Source organism: Hemicordylus capensis, chromosome 5, assembly GCF_027244095.1.
Source record: "Hemicordylus capensis ecotype Gifberg chromosome 5, rHemCap1.1.pri, whole genome shotgun sequence".
NCBI lineage: Eukaryota > Metazoa > Chordata > Lepidosauria > Squamata > Cordylidae > Hemicordylus > Hemicordylus capensis.
Window position 1 is genome coordinate 167,854,728 of NC_069661.1, and position 21,284 is coordinate 167,876,011.

At 40.4% G+C, this 21,284-nt stretch overlaps 1 protein-coding gene across 5 annotated transcripts in view; it reads right to left on the bottom strand.

Annotated features, from left to right (window-relative positions):
• Window positions 1-274: 274 nt before the first annotated feature.
• Window positions 275-21,284, bottom strand: part of PTPRZ1 (protein tyrosine phosphatase receptor type Z1) — a 200,882-nt gene continuing 179,872 nt past the window's right edge. For 3 of the 5 annotated variants that reach the window (XM_053251330.1, XM_053251332.1, XM_053251334.1), the window contains exons 16-30: window positions 19,327-19,347; window positions 19,100-19,196; window positions 17,231-17,313; window positions 15,774-15,908; window positions 14,687-14,821; window positions 11,059-11,222; window positions 10,527-10,662; window positions 8,034-8,180; window positions 6,952-7,045; window positions 6,384-6,457; window positions 5,198-5,326; window positions 4,139-4,285; window positions 3,249-3,391; window positions 1,876-2,011; window positions 275-1,310 (exon numbers count right to left, since the gene is read on the bottom strand). In XM_053251330.1, the coding sequence (XP_053107305.1) occupies window positions 1,170-1,310; window positions 1,876-2,011; window positions 3,249-3,391; window positions 4,139-4,285; window positions 5,198-5,326; window positions 6,384-6,457; window positions 6,952-7,045; window positions 8,034-8,180; window positions 10,527-10,662; window positions 11,059-11,222; window positions 14,687-14,821; window positions 15,774-15,908; window positions 17,231-17,313; window positions 19,100-19,196; window positions 19,327-19,347 (1,782 nt within the window). In that variant the 3' untranslated portion in view covers window positions 275-1,169. The remainder of the gene's footprint in view (window positions 1,311-1,875; window positions 2,012-3,248; window positions 3,392-4,138; window positions 4,286-5,197; window positions 5,327-6,383; window positions 6,458-6,951; window positions 7,046-8,033; window positions 8,181-10,526; window positions 10,663-11,058; window positions 11,223-14,686; window positions 14,822-15,773; window positions 15,909-17,230; window positions 17,314-19,099; window positions 19,197-19,326; window positions 19,348-21,284) is intronic. The other 2 variants (XM_053251331.1, XM_053251333.1) reach the window with 1 other exon arrangement.

Below are 21,284 nucleotides of genomic sequence, written 5' to 3' on the forward strand. Positions count from 1 at the left end.
TTCCACCCACCTCCCTGGAAATTTGCTGCTTGATACACAGTGAAGGTGAAGATAAAGTGTGCCGTCAAGTCGATTTCGACTCTTGGCACCCACAGAGCCCTGTGGTTTTCTATGGTAGAATACAGGAGGGGTTTACCATTGCCTCCTCCCGCGCAGTCTGAGATTATACCTTTCAGCATCTTCCTATATCGCTGCTGCCTGATATAGTACCAGCGGGGATCTGAACCGACAACCTTCTGGTAGAATTAATACCTGCATGTTGTACAGTGTTAGACACAGTCTGGAATACTGATATTTATTTTTGCAATGTCTTGGGTAAAAACAGTTTGAACAGTGCTGAGTACAGGTGTTATTTTCATAGAAACTTCTTATTTCAAAATGGGTATATTTCAATTTCCCACAAAAGTTAAAACTGCATGCAGAGATATGGTTACTTACTTAGGATGCATAATAATATATCAGAAAATGTTTTGTTAAAATTAAAAAAACAGGTACTGAACTACATAATTTTAACAATGCAATTACACAGAACTAGAAAACTGACTCTGTAGTAAAATATAAAAATCTACAATTATAAATATAAATTTGGTCCATGGAATCACTATAGAAATATTTACAGTAAGTATCAGCTATTCTAAATATCTACCAAAATCTTAGAACGTTGAATATTATAGAGAAGAATATTATATTTACATTCTACCATATTAAAAGTTTTATATTTCTAGCAAATGTAAAGAATGCTATAAATAACAAGTAAACTGGATACTAAAACATGACATGTTTGTTGCAGAGAACCCTTAGCATCTATAGTTATGGTAAAATTTTAAGTTAAAATAAAGCCAGTGAAATTGAAAACTAATACTGTAAAAGAGACCACAACTTCATTTTTAGAAACACAGTAATAAAGTTCAATCAAATTAGTCCAAACATAACTAACTGTATAACAAGAAATTTTCAAAAAGGCACACATTGTTAATGATATAAGTTCAGCAGTAAAAGTCATATGCAACAACTGTTGGTTTGAATAAGGGAAATACAAAAATTATCTGTATTGCTGGACAATTCTCCCCATTCCCTCCCCGCAACATAATTTTATTTTTTTAAAGGGAAAGCAACAATACTGAAATTCCAGCTCTGGATAATCATCATTTGTCGTGTTCCATTTGTAGTCAAACTAAAGATTCCAAGCTTTCAGCTGCATTGCCATCTGGTAAAGCTGAGCCATTACTGTCTATGGATACTGAAGGATTTTCTTCTTGCCTTGAGCTAACAAGACTGAGAATAGTTTTGTACAGAAATTGATAGTGATCCTAAAGCGATAGGGGGAAAAACAGACATGATTTGTATGGTCTGGATGACAAGAGTATTTGCTATTCTTGTTACATTTCTGAACATAGAAAATGACACACACATTTTCAGAAGTCTAGTAGATTTTATTTTCTAATGTAAATGGGCCAATTCAGATAATACTGTCCACCGTCCCCAAATCCCACAATAAGTGCATGACTACACACAAGTTGAATCTGAACAGATATTTGGGATAGAAAAAATAGTGGAAGGTCCTTCAGCTAAGCTCGTCTTAGAAATAATACCCAAGGGAAATGGCAACTCTATGCAGTTGTTTGTGGCAAAAACAATACAATAATTTAAGCAGTAACTGTGAGTGGCTGATCAAGTATATCTACTCCTTATAATTCTTTGCATTGGCCTTCTGAAATAAATCCTTCCAACACTCTCGGATCATAGTTTTAACTACTTTAGATATATATATATATATATATACACACACACACACACATATATACCCATCTGATGTTTTTGCCATTGGAATTTCATTACCCAAAGAAAATTGTGCAGGATCCTTGGTTTACTTACAATGTCCGTGAAGACTCCGGGCCTCATCAAATTTATCATCTTAGCTACGTGATAAACATCCACACAGTTTTCATTTTCTAGCTGATGCATGAGTGTTGTTAATGCACAGAAAGTACCTGCTGTCACTCCTCCATGCCTTTTTTGAAGGTAAAATATATAGACATACACAAAAGGGTCATTTCCACACTTTAAGAAGGTTTCCTAATGCGGTGTCATTTAAGGAGGGCAGCAGGGGTGGGGAATTGGATAATATGTTATCTCTGCCCAACTCTGGATCTATATATGAAGTGATTGGTTATAAACAATTACATGAGCATATGTACTAGGTATGCATGCCAAAAGGCACAATCCCTTCGCTTAAGAATAAAGGTGGCTGTTGGACCTGTGCTGCTAACATTGCTATACTTACTATGAAGTGCATATTGAAAAATACATTTTTGCAATTGCTTTTGAATATAATTCTGAGAAGGGCCTATGCCTCCCCTATTTCTTCATAGCTGTTTCTCAAATTTAAGCCAGAATACATATATGTATTCTATTTTTTAAAAAAGGAATCCATTGCTGTTGAACTGAAATGGTTATTTAAGAAAAGCAATTGCAAATATCCCTACAGACCAATCCAATGGCTCCTTATGCACGCCAATATAGCTCTTGTGCAAGCAAGGAGTTTTTAACTAACATTAAAGTAAAAGGTAAAGTGTGCCGTCTATTTCGACTTCTGGTGCCCACAGAGCCATGTGGTTTTCTTTTGGTAGAATACAAGAGGGGTTTACCATTGCCTCTTCCCGAGCAGTATGAGATGATGCCTTTCAGCAGCTTCCTATATCGCTGCTGCCCGATATAGGTGTTTCCGATATAGGTGTTGGAAAACGTACCAGCGGGGATCCAAACCAGCAACCTTCTGCTTGTTAGTCAAGCATTTCCCCGCTGTGCCACTTAAGGTGTAATGAATGTTAATGATGGAGAAATAAAATGTGTGCATCCCTGATACCTATGAGGAGCATTTCCTGTTATGGAAATCAACTGAGCTTATGCAAAAGCTCAATTAGCACAACACACTTACCAGTTCCAGTCATAAATTCTACTGCATGCAATCTTATCCCAATTTTTTTCAGTCCTTGCCTATCGCTATGCAAGTCCTTCTACTGAATAAACAAGCTATTCTACATATGCAAGTGGCTGGAGAACAAAGGTGCTCTAGACTCAAACCAGGAAGGCATAGTGAAGAGCATAACAAGAATATGTTGGATTGTGGGTTTTTTTACATGCTCTAGGAAATTTGGGCACTTCTTTCATTTACATTTGGTAAATCAGTAGATGTCTTTCTCTCATACACCCCCAATAACAACTGCAACATCTACATTAATACTTACTCATCATGCACAATCATGGGTCCATCTCTGTTGGAAGTTTCTTCTTTGATTACATTTATAAGTTCAAATGTTTTACTAATAGGGCTATCTGGATTTGGCCATTTCGGACACTGAAAATGCCTGACTTCAAGAACATAGTCATCCTAAAAATTATGTGTATATGAGAGAGAGAGAGAGAGAGAATGAATTAATATTCTTGCCTAACTCCTGTTGATCAAACATTGTTCTGTATGAAAATATACGTATCTTCATAATGTTATATTCTTGAATAGTCTAGCAGGCTGATAAGTTGCTATCAACCTAGGGAGGAGAGCTGGTCTTGTGGTAGAAAGCATGACTTATCCTTTGAAACAAGGATAAAAATCACACGGAAGGGTGAGAAATATGAACTGTACGTTCACAATTTTGGCATTGTACACAGTTCCATAACACTCTTTTATAAATAGAATGCTATAATAGGATTTGCAGACGCATTTCAATCTGCAGCAAGATGCTTGAAGTTCTCTGTGAAAATAAAAGTTCCTTTTCTGTTTTGCAAAATATTGGCTGATATTCTCCACAGCCTTCCAGCAATGGAAGGAGAGCTGCAAGTCCACAAGGAAGGATTATCATGCAGCAGATTAGATGATATGTCAGCTTAGCAATATTGTATGCATTCATTATTTACAATAGGCTTACTTGTGTGCATGCAATATTATAATACTGATGTAGTGTTGAGCAGTATGTTGGCCACAAGTTTCTTCTATTATAGTTTCTTAGACTGTGAGCCCTTTGGGGACAGGCAGCCATTTAATTAATTTCTTTATGTAAACCGCTTTGAGAACTTTGGTTGAAAAGCAGTATATAAATACTCGACGAATTTGTATTATAAGGGTGGACAGCAAGAGTACCTGTGTAGCTTCTAGAATGAAGTCTTGGATAATAAGCTTTTCTTCATTTGACAAACATTTGTGTTCTTCAGAAATCAGACTGACTTTAAAGCTCTCACAATTGATAGGGTCGTCTTTGTTTGGCCAGTACACAAATTCATCTTCAGCCTGCCAAAGAAGAGAAACGTCTAAACAAACTCTAAATTAACCAGGCACTCACTAAAGCTACTATTTTGTGATGCAAATAATATATAAACATATTACTGGCTTTTACTGAATTCAGATTCTTAGATGGTGACCTTATTATGAACTCTGAATTATGTTGTTTCACAGTCTTTCTTTTATAGAGCAAAAAAGCTAACATTATCAAAAGATGTTTCTCCTGCTTGCAACCTTGAAGAAGCTGCTGCCAGTCTGTGTAGACAATACTGAGCTAGATAGACAAATGGTCTGACTCTCTTTATGGCACCTTCCTATGTAAATATAGAAGTTATCTTTTCTTATCAGGGGATGACTTCTGAACCCAGCTGTATTTGAGTGGCTCACTAGAAGTAGCAGCACATGAATCTCAACTCTCCAGAATCCATATATTTTAAACTTTTTTCTTTATAATTACACTGGCTGACATGTTGTGCAGCATTATGACTCCATAATGCTGTGCCCTGGGGCTACTGTGGCATTGGAAGGCAGCCCTGATGGGCAGGTGTGCCTGTGGTGCTGCCACAGTTTCCCCATTTGTGACAATGGAGAAAACTACAGGTGCCCTGCCAGCACAACTGCTGGTTCTTAATAGTGTCAGGGCTGCTTTCCAACCCCACAGCAGCACCGGGGTGCAGTGTTACATCTCCATAATGCTGCGCACCATGTTAGCCACTCATGCTATTCCCACAGCCCACATTACTAGTGTTTTAATGAGCAAGAGAACGTTATTTTATTTTCATTTTCATATTTCTGACATCAAAATAACTCTTAGATGAACAAATTCATTTTAGATACCATTTTTTCTTGCTGAACTACAATTTCACTAAGACAGATTATAAACATAAAACAAAGTCATTTTGTCCCTTAGCCCACTCCTACCATATTCTGGCTATCTGGAAGCATGACGATTATCTGAGCATTGTGATCCCATATCATTCTCCAGAAATCTTTGATAGTATGTAGCAGGGGATGCTGGGTAATAATAAATTCATTACTTTGATAATAACCCTGAAAGGCAAAAACATTTAGTTGAGAACTGATGTTATCCTGAGGAGGTGAAATCAACAAGTACAGGTAAAATTCCCCAAGCAGCAGTGGGAGCTTTAATTAAGGAAATGGTAGCGGAAACAAGTTGATTTCCCTTCATTTTTGCCTTGAAACTATGATAGGATTCCCACTAGAAGTTGATTTTCCTCTCAATTTCAATTTAAAGCAAAGCAAAAAAAAAGTGTTATAAAAGTTTGATATAATACTGTTGGGCACATATGTCCTTTCAGAGGACATATGATCCCTGGAACATCAGCACAATCATGGAGGCAGAAACACTTTTCAATGAAAGGGCCAGGGGTGAATGGGTAAAATTCCTCCAGCTTGAGTGGAAGTTTTAGTTAGGAGGGTACTGAAGATTCCTCAGAACAGGTGTCCATTGTAAATGTCTAACAAAATAAGAAACTGGTGCTCTGCAACCCAAAATAAGCATTGGCCAACCACAAATGACACACCTCCATGACCAGGAGACTCTTCTGTGAGACACACTAGCATAGTGTCTGTCTCAAAGCTGTTGCTGCACAAGATACTGTCAAATGTACTATGCTCAGCCCAGTAAACGCCAATATCTGTATAAAAGAATATGGAATTGGTACTGTGTACCAACTCAGGGTCACCACAAATGATACATGGCATAATAGGAGACGCTGCTCTATGAGGTGTTCTAGGATTGTGGCCTGAAACCCCCTGAAGCATGGTCTTCTCTTTTCTCTGTCTGAAGTCAACTGTGCAAAGAGACAAAAGGCTCACTTGTGGGGAAACGGAGCACAACCAAGGGAGTGGGATGGCACAGGAGTGGGCCCATGACAGCAGCCTATGAAAACAAGCCTGGGCTGTTAACTGAAGCCCCATCTGGCCTCTGAAGCAAGCTAGCCCCTCTCATGTGCAAGCACATACACACACAAATGCACAGAGGGGAAAAATGAATGGAGTGTAATACACCCAAGGAACCTCTGCTAAGCTGACAGAAATGTGCCAATGAATGCAAATGAAATGTGATTTAAAAGCAAAGACTTACCATAATATAGGAAGCATTAATGTAGTCTGTACCTTCACCAGATAATGATGAAATACCAACTCTAGATCTTTCCACTGCAAGATAAAAAATGAGAGCTAATTTTTTCCCCTTTAGGTCCAGCAAACACTCAGCCAACCTGTTGTGCTAGATTCTATTTTTCTTAGAATTATTAAGAGAACTGGAAGGCCTCCTCATGTTAGTACAGTAGCCTAGACTAGCTGCTTCATTATTTGATGGCCTAGTATTATGTCGGCAGGGTGAACTGTGTGGGTCTTTTTCACCCAATTATTGTTTGCTCTCCCATATGGCCAATTTTCAAGACCAAAGGAACAGCTCTATCTGCCCCATTTACATGATCACAGCTCCTGCCTGAAGCCCTGGAGAGTCTCTGCCAATCAGAGTAGACAATATTAAGCTAGCTGGACCAATGGTTGGACTCAGTAGATGGCAGCTTCCTATATTCCTAGCTTTGAAAAGCATTACCACTGACAATATTTACGGTATTGGGTTCAGTGATCTGATTTTGTAGTCTTATTCAAGAAATGTAAGATTTTCTCAACACACCTACCTGGAATGATGGATGAGGTCCTGTTTTTTTCTCTGTTACATTGTTTCAAAGCAGCAGAATAATCACACTGTTGTATATTAGACTGGCTCAGAAGCTGAATACAAAATGAATTTAAAAAAGAAAGAGTTTGATACATGGGACACAGGCATGTAAGTGCTGGTCAGGCTAAAATCACATATATTAATAGGATTACATACATCAGTGATCCCAGTTCTTTATCTTTTTACGTGATTACCAACAGTATATATTGCATATGGGGATGGGTGGCTGAGAAGAAATGGTCTGTCGAAGGCCACCTGGTGAGTTCATGGCAGCAGTGACATTTGAATGGGGGACTTCCTTGTTCTCAACTTAGTCTTTCAGTCCCTACCATGGTCATCTGAAGTTGGGGGCAAGAGAAGGCAGTTTCCCTTCTTGGACTGAGCCAGTCCCATTGAATTTAATGGGGCTTACTTCCAGATAAATGGGTATAGAACTGTAGTCTTACCCACCCCTAGAAAATGTCCTGTGGACACCCACAGCCACCACTACATTATTCTAATATACAAGAATGCTGAGAATGTCACTTTAAAAGGAAAAACTCCTATACTCTGATAGTCTGCTCAGCTTCTGGAGGAGTATCTTAGTGGACCAGCTCTGACCCTAGTTTGCCTCTTGTCATCTGTGACCCATCAACTGGGGTCTATTGCCGGTGGCCCTCAAAATACGTGAGCTGTGATGCTTCTGCATGACACTGCCTGGCCTCCAGTGGGCTTCTTGAACACCAGGATGTGCACATACTTCTTGTCCTGGTGATTTTTTTCTTTTCTTCAGGATTTCAAAGGCTGAAGAGCTCTACACAATGAGATCTACTTTAAAAAAATTTTTTTAAAGGAGACTCTTATTTTAACTGTATTTATTTATTGGGTCATTTACTTTTATTGCCACTCTTGAGAAACAACCTAGGTTGAACAGCAGTTTTCTATGGCTGAGCTGTTTTCTATGGCAAAACACTCTCCATTGCTGATCCAGTGATCCAGTAGCTACTTAGACAAGGAACATTGTATGCAGCATTGGCTCCTTTGAAGTCCAAGGGAACTCACCTTGAATTGTTTCTCTAACCTCGTTTTCCCCATTGGTCCAGGTATTAAGAGAGAATTAACGTAGGCGTGAATGTGACTTTCAGGTACTTCTGTTTCTTTGCTAAGTATGGCTTCCACAAGTGCGTCATGAATAAAGACATACTGCTCCTGCGTGGGTGGGAAGAAACATGAGCAAACCATTTTGGTTTCCATACTCATTTTTGATTGTTGACTAAAACAAGTTCTCCTTCTCCACATAATGGTATGAGCAACAAGCATAATAGATCTGGCTAAAGAGGTGGAGATACTTCATTTTCTATTACCCAGAAGTGAGAAACACATTTTCCCCCAAATTGTGTACTAATATTAATACAATTAAACAAATTAGTATATTCTTCCTTTCTGAGAATTAAAAGTTATACTAGATGGCACATATTGATGTATTGTATAGTAGATGGTCTCTGTCCAGTGTTCATGGAAGAAATCATTGTGGCAATGAGTATCTACTGGATAATGGTATACTACAAACATTTTTCCAATTCTAGTCTGTCATTTTATCACCAGAACACAAGTTCATAGAAAGAAGTATGATGTGGAACAATCCAGTGGCACCTTAACACTTGGATTGTGCAGAGAGAGCTATTTGAAACAGTACAATATTACTCTGACCTTTAGTGTAGGTGGTTGAGGATGGGCTCATCAGCCTTCAACAGTGGGTGAAATAAGTGGTATACAATAGGGGTATGCACAAAACTGGCTGGCCTGATTCGGTTTGAGTCTGAACCGGACCCAAACAGAATGGGGCCAGTTCAGTCCCCTCCCCCCACAACCACCCCCCACTGGGTGGGTGGGTTCGCAAGTCAATTTTTTAAATTAGTACTTACTTATTGTTGCATTTGTTTATTGTTGCATTTATATACCGCCTTTAGTTAAAAGAAAACCCCAAGGCGGTTTACAAAAGTTAAAACATACAATAAAAAGACAACAAAATTTTATAATTTATTTAATTACCTCTTTATTTACCTCTTTATTTAATTAATTACCTTATTTAATTTACCTTACCTTATTTAATTTAATTACCTCTTTATTTAATTACCTCTTAATTACCTCTTATGGGGGGCTTCTCCGAGACCATGGGAGGGGGGAACGTGCTGCAGAGGTTTCCCCTCCCCCAGCCAGCTTTCCTTGTGGCAAAAATCGCCTGGTTCAGGCGGGCCTTTCCCCCCTCGTGGTGGCCATTTTGGAGGTTACCACGCATGCACACTGGGCCTCTGCGTGGCCTGGGTCATGACACTGTGTTGTCTGGGTCATGGCCAATGGGCATGCGTGGCAGCCTCCAAAATGGCCACCCAGTTGGGCAAAAGGCCCAGAAAGGGCCAAAGAATACCAGAACCGGGTGATTTTTGCCATTAGAAGTGGATGTGGAGGGAGAGGGAAGCACTGTGGATCCCCCCACGGCCTCAGAGAAGCCCCCACAGAGAAGCCCCCACGGCCTCAGAGAAGCCTCAGAGAAGCCCCCACAGAGAAGCCCCCACGGCCTCAGAGAAGCCCCCCACGGCCTCAGAGAAGCCCCCACAGATCCCCCCACGGCCACAGAGAAGCCCCCACTAAAAAAAATTAAATTGACTTGTGAAACCCCCCCCCCACACACACACACACGAACAGCCCCGGGAGTGTGTTTTTCGGTCCGGGGTCGGACCGAACAGGGGGTGGTTCGGTTTGACCCTGAGCTGTCAAACTGAACTGGTTCAACGTCAAACATGTTTGATGTTGAACCAGTTTCCACATCCCTAGTATACAATGCTTGCCTGGGGTAACAAAAGCTGTGGATTTAATAACACAATTTATGCATTTATTCCAGATGGACCAAGCGATGAACTGACGTCCTATAGCTTCTGGGCAAAGTTCCAGGTGCCGATATGGATCTCAAAATCCTAAATGGCTTAGGCACTACATACACAAAAAGCTGCTTCATGCCTAATTTCCCATCAAAACTTTTTAATACTACCCAAGAGTTCCCCTTTAGAGGGCTTTTATAAAGAGGACTCTACCAGTGCCCAGCAATCCTACTGCTGCCTACAGATCATTTCAATTTGGAGCCTTCTTCAACAGTGGCTTCACACAGATGCAGCACAATACTGAGGGACAGGGGAAGTGAGAAGTCTGCAGACTCACACATACACATATGCCATCTGTGTGTCACTTCTGAAAAGCATGGGCATGTAAAGGTACGTTCCTGTGGGTGAGAAGACTGATCAGGTGACTGACAGTTAGTTATTTCCCTTTGGAGCAATGCCAAAGTCCAAGCTTAAATACATTTCAGGTGGCATGCAAGCCCTTTTTATGAGACCAGTCTTCTGTGGGTGTAGGTTAAATAGGTTTTCTGACTTATATCCATTCTATTATTTTTGGTTATTTCATGTCTTGCAGTCCATTTTAAAATGTCTGTTAACCTTCATGGGTTTTTACGACCAGGCAGACCACACTAAAAACAAAGTCAAACCTTCTCTTTACCTCTGTTTGTACCAAGTAGTTCCTTTGTGTTCGTATGTGCTTCAGGAAGCCAAAAACGTTGACCATCCCTTCTTGCTGAATTTGCTGTAGCATACTGTCTAATACTATGTATGTGCCTGTTCTTCCAACACCAGCACTATTAAAAATGAAAACAAATGGATATATCTGAATCTCTGAAACAGCAGCAGTATAACCGCTCAGATCTGTACCTTACATTCTAACAATAATTCATAAAAGTCCACTCAAGGAGGAGCTGTGATGCAACATGAGTGCTTGGGCAGCTGACCCTAGGAAGCTGCTCTAAATGTTGCGGCTCAAGGATTGATGTGTTAAAGCAGCAGCTAAAGCGTGCTTGACACTCAGGTGAATGGAGAAGCCAAATGATGTTGAGTGGCATGCACATGAAGCTTTGGATATGAGTAATCATGATACTGATACTGTTTACCCCTAAGGTCCCTGGGAATGGTATTTTTGTTCCAAATAACATTAGCAGTTCAAAATGTGGCAGAAGTTCAGTTAAACAAGCCCAGACCTGCAGTGAACGACAACTGGTCCTACAGCATGACGTTTAGCATATGATGCCTTTCGAACAAATGCGAGTACTGGCAACGTGTATTCAGGAACACCCATATCAGGCCACTGAGTATAATGATACTGGGAAACTACACGGCCACTAGATCTTCCTTTTTGAGAGCCCTGTAACAGACACGGATGATTAGATATCAAAACAGAAACAGCAGTAATTAAAAGTGCTGATTAATGACATGAACGATAAATCTCAGACCGCTGAACATGCTTACAGAGTTTGACATGGCAGGAAGTCCCTCCCACTGCCTTTAACTCACCCTCCTGGCCCTGCACTTCACGCTTATTGCAATATTCATCTGAAGAGTAATTGTGCACCTTTCCATGATCAGGTGAAGGAGCACTCTACTCTCCTGATCACGGAAAGATGTGCAATCATGCTGACTTTGGTGTTTTCGGTTACTCCATTCATTGATCCAGGCCAGCTTTTGAATGGTGCTTCAGTTAGCTTTATTCTAGTCCTGGAGGAGAGGGAGGGCTAAAAAACAGCCAGCAGCAAGTCTCTTTGTAAATAATATCTGTCTCATTAAACCATTAATATTCCCAATTCAACTCCATTGTCTGGTCTTTGCATGCTACAACGCTTTCCTCTGGATTCTACACTGACAGCATTAATCTTTTCAGATGGACACTACAATAAGAGCTGGGTGGGAGGGTGAGTGATGGGCGGGGATGGGTGGGACATTTGACCCATTGTTTCAAGCCTTGTAAGCATGGTCAGTGGGTGTTCTACTGAACACCTGAAAAGGGCTTGAGAGTCAACAGATAATGAATGGTATCTGACATAACTCGACTGTTCTGGTAATCAGTGTAAATAAATAAATAAGTCTGGAACAACTTGCTCACGAAAGATTCAGTGCCACCTGCTATGGAGCTTATTTCTCCTCCGCCAGCACCACACCACATGAGGAAGCTAAGCTGATGATCCACTGTAGGGATGTGTGAACAGGTTCGATTCCGAACCTGTTAGACATCAAACCAGTTTGGTTTGATGGCTCGATATTGGTACTGCTGGCGGTGGGGGGGAGGTTTCTAAGAATTTTTTTTTTAAAAAGAAGAAATATAACTCACTGCTGCTACTCTGAGGGGCTTATCTGAGGCTGTGTGTATGTGTGGAGAGGGTCTCCGGAAGTCCCCCCTCTTCCCTCCAGCCTCCATTAATGTAAAAATCACCTGGTTCTAGCGGTCTTTGGCCTGTTTCGGGCCTGCCCTCCATTGTGGCGGCCATTTTGGAGGGGTGACCCGGCCACACAGAGGCCCACTGGGCAGTACAATGCATTGTAATACAGTCACCCCTCACCAACTGTGGGTTTACAAATTGCAGATTTGATTTTCCGCAAATGAAAAATTGTGGCATGTCTTGCCAACTCTGACCTGAGTATCCGGGTCTGGTGAGATTTTTTTGGAAATGCGTGGGGGGAATTTGGGGGGTCAGGAGGTCATTTCTGGGGGTTATTTCTGGGGTCAAGGGGTCTTTTCTGGAGGTCAGGGGATGATTTATGGGGGTTGGGGTGATTTGGGGTGATTTCCAGTGGTCAGGGGGCTTTTTTTCTATTTCTAACTTTTCTTCTGTCTTTTTGCGATGGCAGTTCTCCTAACCCTGTTTCCAATTGGTTTTAATGCCTTGTCAACCGCGAATTTGCCAACCACAACGTTTCCCAGGAACGGAACCCTCGCAGTTGACAAGTGATGACTGTAACCAAAAGGTATTACTTCTAAGGATACACAAGTTAGCACAGCTTTGTAATAATCTTGCAAGAAAAGTAAAGTTTCTGTGATCTCAAAAATTCATGAGAATACTTAACTTTTGATTTCAGGGTTTTGAATAAATTTATATAAACAGTTGACATACCACACAAAAGTATGCTAGCCTAATAACATAGCATTTGTGCAATTTGCATAAATTGCACTAATTTGCATAAATTTGCAATCTGCAGAAATTGCACTAATACAAAATCTATACACACTGCATTGCACAAATATAAGTCCACTGGAAATAAGGGCTTAGCCTTATGTAATGCAATTTGCACAAATTTTGCATTTGTGTAACTTGCACGAGTTACCATATTTTATGCAGTATAAGACGCACTTTTTCCCTTGAAAAATATCCCCCCAAATTCAGGTGCGTCTTATACTCTGATTCTCCGGGAGAAGTTGAAAGTTTAGGGCTTGTCAGGAAAGAGAGGGGGAGGAGGAGGAAGAGGAGGAGGAAGGGTTTGAAGGATTGGGGTGGGGGATTCCATTAAGGGCGGGGGAGGGTTTGCTTACCCCTCCTGCGCTTTCCCCACTCCGGTGCCGTATTTCCTTTACAAATCGGGCGGCAGGATACCTCCCTGCCGCGCTGTCAGTATATATTAACTGTGAGGTGGTGTGTACAGCTTTAACTACAAAGTGCAAGTCACCGCGATACAGCAGGTGGTGTAACTGGCAACATGTTAACGAGTGATAAGGCCCTGAGTAATGGCCTGTGGTGATTGGTCACTACTAGTATAAGGGTAAAGCTCAAACCAGAGCAACTTGTCCACAGTGGTAAATGCTGCACCACTGTGGTCCACCCGGCTGATGTTGTATATGCTGTATCTATGTGCCTTCTCTGTGTGCCTTATGTATGTGAACGTGTAACCGGACCTTACTGAGACAATACATCATGTGAGTGTCCTCAACTTCAATATATTCCTTTGTTGAACTTTTACCTGTGCGTGGAGTGTTCTTACTCAAGCAAGTGGGACACAGGTGAATTACTCTGCTATAGGGCGCAGCACCCAACAGCCCCTTTCCCCGCTGGCTCCTTGTTCTGTTCAAATCGGGTGACAGGATACTTCCCTGCTGCCCCCTTTCCCTGCTTGGCTGCAAAAGGCTTTAAGTAGCCTTTTGCACATGTGCGCGCAAAAGGCTTCTTAAAGCCTTTTGCAGCCAAGCCTGGTAAGTGGCGGCACGAGCCCGCGCAGGTGAGCGCCAGCCCGCAGGAGCCGGAGGCACAAGGTGAAGGAAGTCCCAGGTGGGCCCTGCCGGTGGCCGTGATGAGCAACAACTAGCAGCAGTCGCCGCCGCAGGTCACCATTGTGGGCTCGCTGCTGCTGGCAGATGGGAAAGGACAGAGCGGGAATTGGTGGGAGGGCTTGGAGGGGAGATGGAGGCGAGAAGAGAAGGAAAGCTCAAAAAATGGATGAAAATTTATGGTGCGTCTTATAGTCCGTAAAATACGGTACCCAGACTGCACAAATGCAACATTATTAAGCTGATGTACTGTTGCATAGTATGTCAGCCAAGACGTTTACATGCTAATTCTTTGAGTGTGTGAAATCTGTTATTGTTGGAATATATTTCTTAACACTTACAAAGGGCAGCTACAAATGAGGGATTTACCAAGCATTAGTTGTGCTTATTCGGCAAGCCTAGCACCCACAGACAACCCAGGAAATATGCCAATCTCTGTGTTGATCAGAGGCAGGCCATATGGCAGATGGCAGAGTCCATCTCACAATGTCCATATGGCAGAGTAGCACTCACAATGGTATATAAAACTTACGTGATTGCTTACTGTACCAAAGCTGTGCATTTAGACTGTCACCTACCTTTTTCACCTTGGTGTTCCTAATAGTGAAATTCCTCACTGTGTAATAAGCAAGCACATGAATGCTCTTCTGAGTGACTAAAAAGTTTCCATATTCTTCACTACCATCAGCAGGCCAGTACTGGTCACATTTTCTCTGACAAGAAGGAATATACAGTGTCAAAGTAATATTTTATAATTTCATTTGCATACTAATTAGCAGACTTTGTCCTTTTTATGTGTCTGGGCACAGACGTAGAGAGCTAAATTACATGATCTATGTGATTAGCCCTTGCATGCTTATTTACCCCCATAAATAGCAGTCATGAGGGTCCCCAATCTAGATTGGGAATGCAGTGGGAGAAAGAAGGTTTAATACTTTCTTCCCACTGGGGTCTTGATCCAGTTTGGGGGATCCAGCTGCTATTTAGGGTGGTTGGGTGCGGGGGAGGACAAGCATACAAGGGCCAATAACATACAAAAGATTGGACTGGAGAACAAAGGTATTCCCTTTTTTGAAATTCTAGTGCAAATTGGCTACACTCAGAGGATTAGGCATTGTCTAGATTTTTTAATTTAATTTCCCTTTAAGAAAAGATAATAAGGAAAAAAAGGCCTGTGGGTCTGCAGTGATGACTCACTGAGCAGCCAGGTGGGCAGAGGGGGAGGGGGAAAAAGAGATTTTTGTTTTTCTCCATTCTCTCCAAAGTGGAAAGGGCTTCTGGAGAAGGAAATATCACTGCTCCCCCTCCACACTTGCTCAGCTGCATAAAGGACCATTACCTCAGGAATGCTAGAAGCTAACTGCGGACTCACTGCCCTTGGTCAGCAACCAACTGCTGCACATCCTGTCAGCCACTGTTATGATTATTATTTGCTGACATCCAGCATAGCATTAGAAGTCTGGAGCAAGAGCTGTGCTCTTACAGAGACAGCTGCTCCAAGCTCAGCCAAAGGTTTATTGAGCAGAAGAGCATGAATGCAGGGTGAATGGGAAGTGAATTTTGCTGCTCTCCCCTTCCTCCAAAAGTGCTCTTCGGCTTCCAGAAATACGTCTGTCTATCTATATCTATCTCTCTGATGAAGAATATTAACAAATATGCTCATACCCTTCCTTTCTCAACAAGATTAGTTATCATAACAATGACTTCCACATTATGTTCCCAAATCATTCTCCAGAAATCTTCAGCTGTTGATTTCAAAGGCCCTTGAGCTGCAATATAAGCTTTCGGTCTGTTGTATCCCTACATTAAAACAAAGGGTAAGTGCCAATTAATTAATATGGACCATAAGAAAAGGAAAGAAAGACAATTAGTCTCATAGGACTTTGCAATCATCTGGCAGAACATTTAATTTCGGGATGGGATTATGTTATTGAATTTCTGGGGGACTGATTTCAAGAGTTCAATAACTTGAAAACCAAGGATTGTGATCGGAATCCAGAGTTCCACATGCACTACAAAAAGATAAGCATGATGTAGCACAAGGATGCAGAAACACACAGAGGTAGCCCTAACTCAATAATCTCCAGGGAAGCACGGGATTTGCAATTTCCTGGATCACTCAGGTGCAGGATGTTTTGCAAGGTAGTTCCTTCGTTTGTGAGCAAATAGCTCTATTTCAGTGCTTCCAATGACTTTTCTGTATTGTAGCCAGTAGGTTCACCATGACTTTTAAATCAAATGTTATGCTGCTGTTGGTATAAGTAATATTTTATGCTGTAAAAAAGCAGCAGTGTAAACATCCATTCTATTCTGAGCCACAAGCTATTCTGAAGATGTAATTTTAAATATTTATTAGTTTGGATGTAAGTCAATGCTGAAACAGTTTTATAAAGAAAGTCCATTGTTTTATACACATATTCTCAAGCATCTAGAGCTATCAATCAGGAAGACACTGTTGCAAAAACTCTATTCCACATTAACTAGAACTGGCCTTTGACATTCTGAGGCCTTGTGAAATATTATGACGCTGCCTTATACACCCTTGGCCTATGTAGCCCAGGTTTGCATCCCTCAACTAGCAACAGCTCTCTAGAGCCTCAGGCTGGTCTTTTCTGGCACCATTACCTAAGCTCTATCTGGAGATGATTGTACATTGGACCTTCTCAGGGCTTTCCCTCTATTATTTATTTCCTCCAAAGGAAAAAACTTAGGTTAATATTCCTACTTTTCTGTAGCCTTGTACCAGTTACTATCTCTTAGTCTAGTATAAATTGCAAACCTGTTGTGAGGATAAAACCACATGTATGTCTTTCTGTGCTCCTTGAAGGAAGGGTGCACTAAAAATTGTTATAACAAACAAGCAGCCCTCTCACCAAGACCCACAGTGGAGCCTAGCACCACCACAGCTGACAACTTCTCTTTATTTATCCCACCAATTCTGTGATTCTAGAAGGGCTTCCTTTCTTGCACAACCCTACTGGTATTGTTCTTTTCCTTTCATCATGACTTCTGACACTGAAAAAAAAATTGCTTCCGATCCACAGCTACTGAAGCAAAAATCCTGTTCCATTTGGGGCCGACTAGCATAGAGCAAAAGGACAACGCAAGGGAGGTGCACTTACATCAACATAATTGGCATTAATGTAGTCGGTAAGCTTTCCATCCTTGTCTGCAAGCTGAGCAAGTTTAACCCTACTGTGATCATCTACAAAGGGAAAAAAAGGATACTATAAAAACAACATTTGGCAAATTTCCCCCCTGAGAATACATTAAACATGAAGGGCCATAATTAAAATGTGAATATCAATATATTAAATTAATTTGAATAATGTGCAAGCATTTTGTATCTGGACAGAAAAAACTTGAATTCAATTACGTCAATCCAGTAAGGGGGAACTATGTGTATAGCTGATGCAGATGTACATTTGGATGTGCATTCAACCGGCTGAATAGATCTTTCGATTCAAATAGAATAGTGCATTACTATCAGGGACACTGGTAGTTGCACACATCTAGTTGCCAGTGACTTCAGCTGCATTGAGGGCATTGCTTTTGAATACATGTTAAACATTTCCTTGACAACAAGTCCCATGTATTCAATTTTACATTACTGCAATGTGCTCATCATTATCTGTTATATGAAGCCCGAGTGCATCTTCCATATTTTAATATGTTTTTACATACCAAGACTGTTTTTATCTGCTTTATGAATTTTTAACTGTTTTTATATAGTTTTTATAGTATGTTTTAACTTGTGCACCACCTGGAGATTTTTATATCAGGTGGTATGGAAATATGATATACAAACAAACAAATACATAAAATATGTGGATTTAACTAGCATGTTCCTTTCCAGAGCCATTCATGTACAACATGCTCTTGCTTTGAGAATGTAGCTTGTGAGGCTCTGTGGAGGAGTGAAGCTACTGGAGGTACATATGAGAGGTTGCACAGGCCTTCCCATAGCAAGTACTGGTTGGTGCACTGTGGAACACTCATGCTTGGCCCATGGGAAACACTTGCATTGGCAAATCTTGATTTTCATGTGAATACTGCACATTTTAGATCCTGGGTTTCTACTGGCTCTTAAAGAATATGCGTCATGATTGTGAGTGACATGGAAAATCAAACAAATATGTGTTTTACCATTCCCCTCCCCTGTTCTGTGATCATTATGAGGGATCATATTTCCTTAGTCTTTCATACATTTTATTAAATGAAGCTTGTCATAATTCACAAAGATCAATAAAACAATTGAAACAATAAAACTTTTCAAGTGAACAACCTCCATGGCTTTGAAGAGAATTATATCTGTGAACTGCATAGAGCCATCTGGGTGTGGAGGTATAAAAATCTAATAAATAAATAAAAACAAATACAAAATAAAAATAAATAAATTACCTTTTCTATAGCCATACTTCTGCTTTACAAGCAATTTCCTTTGCTGCAGAGATTTCGTAGAGATATTAAAGCTCCATGAAGCATGGATCCCCTTCATCTGCAAAATCTTCCTCATTCATTGCAGTGGAGGAGTCTGCTCTATACATTCAAAGGGATACATGTATATAGCTATCTCCCCTAATCAAAATGATTGGAGAAGCCTTTGCAGATGTAGGAGATGCATGCATGCCCCTTTACTGAAGCATCAATAGCTCTATTCAGAGGTTATGTCCAATCTGTGTACACTATATGTGCATAAAGAACTAAATGCAGTTATTCACTCATTATCTACAGTTCCTAACTGCGCACTGCATTTGAGGGGGCCTATATTCAGATTCACTTTAAAAATGAACACATGTACAATCATTCACACACAAAAATGTACACAATGTAATGTGTACACATCATAATCCAACATGTACACAACACAATCCAAAGTAATGTCTGAATAGGGCTAATGTCTATATCTTAAGAAATCTGCTTCATTGGACCACACAAGGTCTGAATCAGGAATAACACGTATGCAGAAACAGATGTATGTGATTACTTACAGGCAACAATGTTTATGTATCTATTCTTATTCTTGTTGTCTGGATGATTAGAGCTGTCTGATGTAATGCCTAGATCTACTGTACAGTTCTGGATTTCCTGAAAGAGAAAATCAGCATATACTGTTTAATATAAATATATTTAAATATCTGGCCCAACCCCACAAATGATCCAAATATCTTGCAACTACTTCTTTTCTAAAATAAGATATGTTGAAAGAATTCCTTACCTGGTAAAACTCTTTCAGTATCTAATGAAGGAATGAATGCAAAAAAAAGTAAAAATAAATCAAATTCCACAGCACACAACAAATGAGTAAATATTACAAATACAATGGAAAGCAACCATGGTTATGAGATAAAGGTACACCGAAATACAAATTTATAATAGAATATAGCTGGGTATTTTTAATATACAGCATGCAAGTAAAAGAAATCCAGTTGGAAATATAATCTTTGTGACGAGATGTGTAATTCATCTTCCATTGAAGTCAATGGCAAAACATTCTTTGGATATAATAAATCAGGATGTCTGATTGAATGCACAAGCCACCAACGTATACATTGATTTCAAGTCCACAGAAAGCAGTTTATGGATATAAATTTGTTTAACAAATAAAAATATTAATGACAACTTTCCCCATGAAAAACATGCAAATATTCAATCATGCACTGAAGAGCTAAAATACATGAACTGCAAAATGAAGTTAAACTTTTTGGTGATGTACAAAACAGACATTAGGTTTTTAATAAGATTTCACTTGAGATTTTCAACATATAGCAGTGCTATGCATCTATCTCTTATCTACCATAAGAATGATAACATTTGCTTAATTTTTTCCAGGGATATTGTACAACAAAGAAAGAAGAGCTGGGGGCAAGGGTGGGGTGGGGAGACGGGAAACCTGACAGTGGTGTTGAAGAGTTCTCTTCAGAAATTCATTCTGAATTTGGTAAAGTGTGTAATTTCACCATTATATTTTGATCAAGTGGTTCAAATATAGTTTGGCAGAAATACATTATTTACACTCAGGGAAGCTTCAGATGTTATATACAAATGGAGGGGAAAAAAGTCTGAGTCACTTCCATACTCCTTTTTAATGTTTCCTGTATAACGTATGAAACAGGAATGTACACTTCTGTCCTTCAGTGAAATACTTTCAGATGTACATGCAGCCCACATATCTTACTATAGCCTTGATGCATGAATTTCCACTTAAAACATTACACAGGTAATGCAAAAAGAGTTCACTTGATTTGCTTGCACTTCTATGGTTGGTTCTTCACTGTATTGTCTATTGTCTCAGGAAGGGACAAACCATTCATAACAATAAAAGTGTCTTTGTGTAGTTATTAGATTCCCTTTACATGTGAATAGTACCTGCTCAGGGCTGCAATTTGGATTGGGACTGCAGCACAGAGGTAGTTAAAAAATATACATATTTTACCTTTGAACTATTTTCCTGTTGAATATCTCCCACAAGTGCCTAATTTAAACCTGAAAGTGCCACTTGCTAAAATGGCACTTTGTATTTTCAGCGGGAAAATTGTGTGAGACCTAGGGTTAAGTATTCCAACCTCCACAGTATGATCCTGATTCAAATCATAGCCTTTGTCACATGTAAAGCCAAGCCTCTAATTGCACATTGATGCACTTATCATCATGTGTTGTTTGGTTTTTAGTCACTGGGATTCTGAAGACCTCAAATGCATGAACTCCAAATTGTTGGCTATGCAGACATCAAGATCTGTTCACATGCTGTGCAAGTGTGGAACTTTTCGTAGCCAAATAAGAAAAAATCAGTGTTCTGAAGGTCTTTAAAATATGGTGTGTTTGTGGACTGAGATTTGTGGTGCTGTCTGAATTTGGACCAAAATGTGGTTCCGTGAACTGGTTTGGTCCAGTTCAGCCCAACCATGAACCAGTCTGGCAGTTTGAGGGCTGGTGAGGGCAATGCCGGGGGTACTGGTGAGTGGCACATTTAAAAGTAAGCCACTCCAGGCAGCTTCCTGGTGCGGCACTCACTTGGCTTCTGTGCATGTGTGGAGGCCAGGTGAGTGGTCAGCAATACCATGCTGACCATGCAGATGGCCTCCACACATGTGAGAAGGCCAGGTGAGCGCCAGAGTCGTGATGCGGGGAGCACCGCCTCAGGAAGCTGCTGGATTGTAGTCACACTGGACCTGC